Source organism: Perkinsus marinus (assembly GCF_000006405.1).
Source record: "Perkinsus marinus ATCC 50983 genomic scaffold scf_1104296941518, whole genome shotgun sequence".
In the NCBI taxonomy this organism is placed as follows: domain Eukaryota; phylum Perkinsozoa; order Perkinsida; family Perkinsidae; genus Perkinsus; species Perkinsus marinus.
The window spans coordinates 1-1,158 of NW_003212502.1; the positions used below are offsets into that span (position 1 = coordinate 1).

Here is a 1,158-nt window from a genome sequence, read left to right on the forward strand (position 1 = left end):
TTCCCAGCTGCCGTCGTGATGGTGACCTCGCCAGTCACAGGGGCTGCAGTAGTAGCAACAATCTCATCGGTCACAGCAGCTGTGCTGACCGGTTGAGGGGTCGTGATAGCAGTTGTAGGCTCGACAGGAGCATCGATCGTAGTAGTGCCAGCCGCAGTCTCAGTAGCGACCGGGGTGGTAGCATCAGAATCATCCTTGTCTCTACCGGGAGCTTCCCCAGCTGCCGTGCTGATGATCACTTCGCCAGTCACAGGAGCTGCAGTAGTGACAGCAACCTCATCGGTCACAGCAGCTGTGCTGACCGGGAAAGGGGACGTGATAGTAGTAGGCTCAACAGGAGCACCGATCGTAGTCGTGACAGTTGCAGCCTCCGTAGTGACCTTGGTGGTAGCATCAGAGTCATCCTTGTCTCTACCGGGAGCTTCCCCAGCTGCCGTGCTGATGATCACTTCGCCAGTCACAGGAGCTGCAGTAGTGACAGCAACCTCATCGGTCACAGCAGCTGTGCTGACCGGGAAAGGGGACGTGATAGTAGTAGGCTCAACAGGAGCACCGATCGTAGTCGTGACAGTTGCAGCCTCCGTAGTGACCTTGGTGGTAGCATCAGAGTCATCCTTGTCTCTACCGGGAGCTTCCCCAGCTGCCGTGCTGATGGTCACTTCGCCAGTCACAGGAGGTGCAGTAGTGACAGCCACCTCATCGGTCATAACAGCTGTACTGGCCGCCACTGTGGCATCGACAGTAGCTTCAGAACCAGTCGTACTCGTTGCTTCGGGAGCTGCTGTCGTACCTTCTTCGCTTGTAGCGGCCTCAGTGACCTCATCCGTGACTGCAGCAGAGGATGTGGAACCTCGGAGAGCCTCAGTCGGTCCACTCGTGCCGCAGAAGCACGGGGCATCCGAGCCGAAGCAGGTGCTCGGCGTCTTCCAATACTTACAATATGACCCAGGGTAAGTTGTGGCACACTCTGTGTCGCAGTCATTGGCGTTGCCCGTCACGGAATTGATGTCCTGGAAAGCACAGAGAGCGACGAAAACAGCGGAGAAAGTCCGTGAAGCCATCATAGATAAATGCAAACGAGCGGCGGGAAGCTGAGACTAACTGGATGACTAAGAAGGCACATTTCGAGTGTGACTCGCACAATCGGCGACTCACGAG

The 1,158-nt window shown here is 56.6% G+C and overlaps 1 protein-coding gene across 1 annotated transcript; it reads right to left on the reverse strand.

The window, feature by feature from the left end:
• Positions 1 to 26: 26 nt before the first annotated feature.
• Pmar_PMAR022803 (Bypass of stop codon protein, putative) lies at positions 27 to 1,061 on the reverse strand (the record flags this gene model as incomplete). The annotated part of the gene is made up of 1 exon (XM_002781799.1): positions 27 to 1,061. A coding segment is annotated over one exon (1,035 nt), but the record flags the coding sequence as incomplete, so codon positions are not given.
• Positions 1,062 to 1,158: the final 97 nt, after the last annotated feature.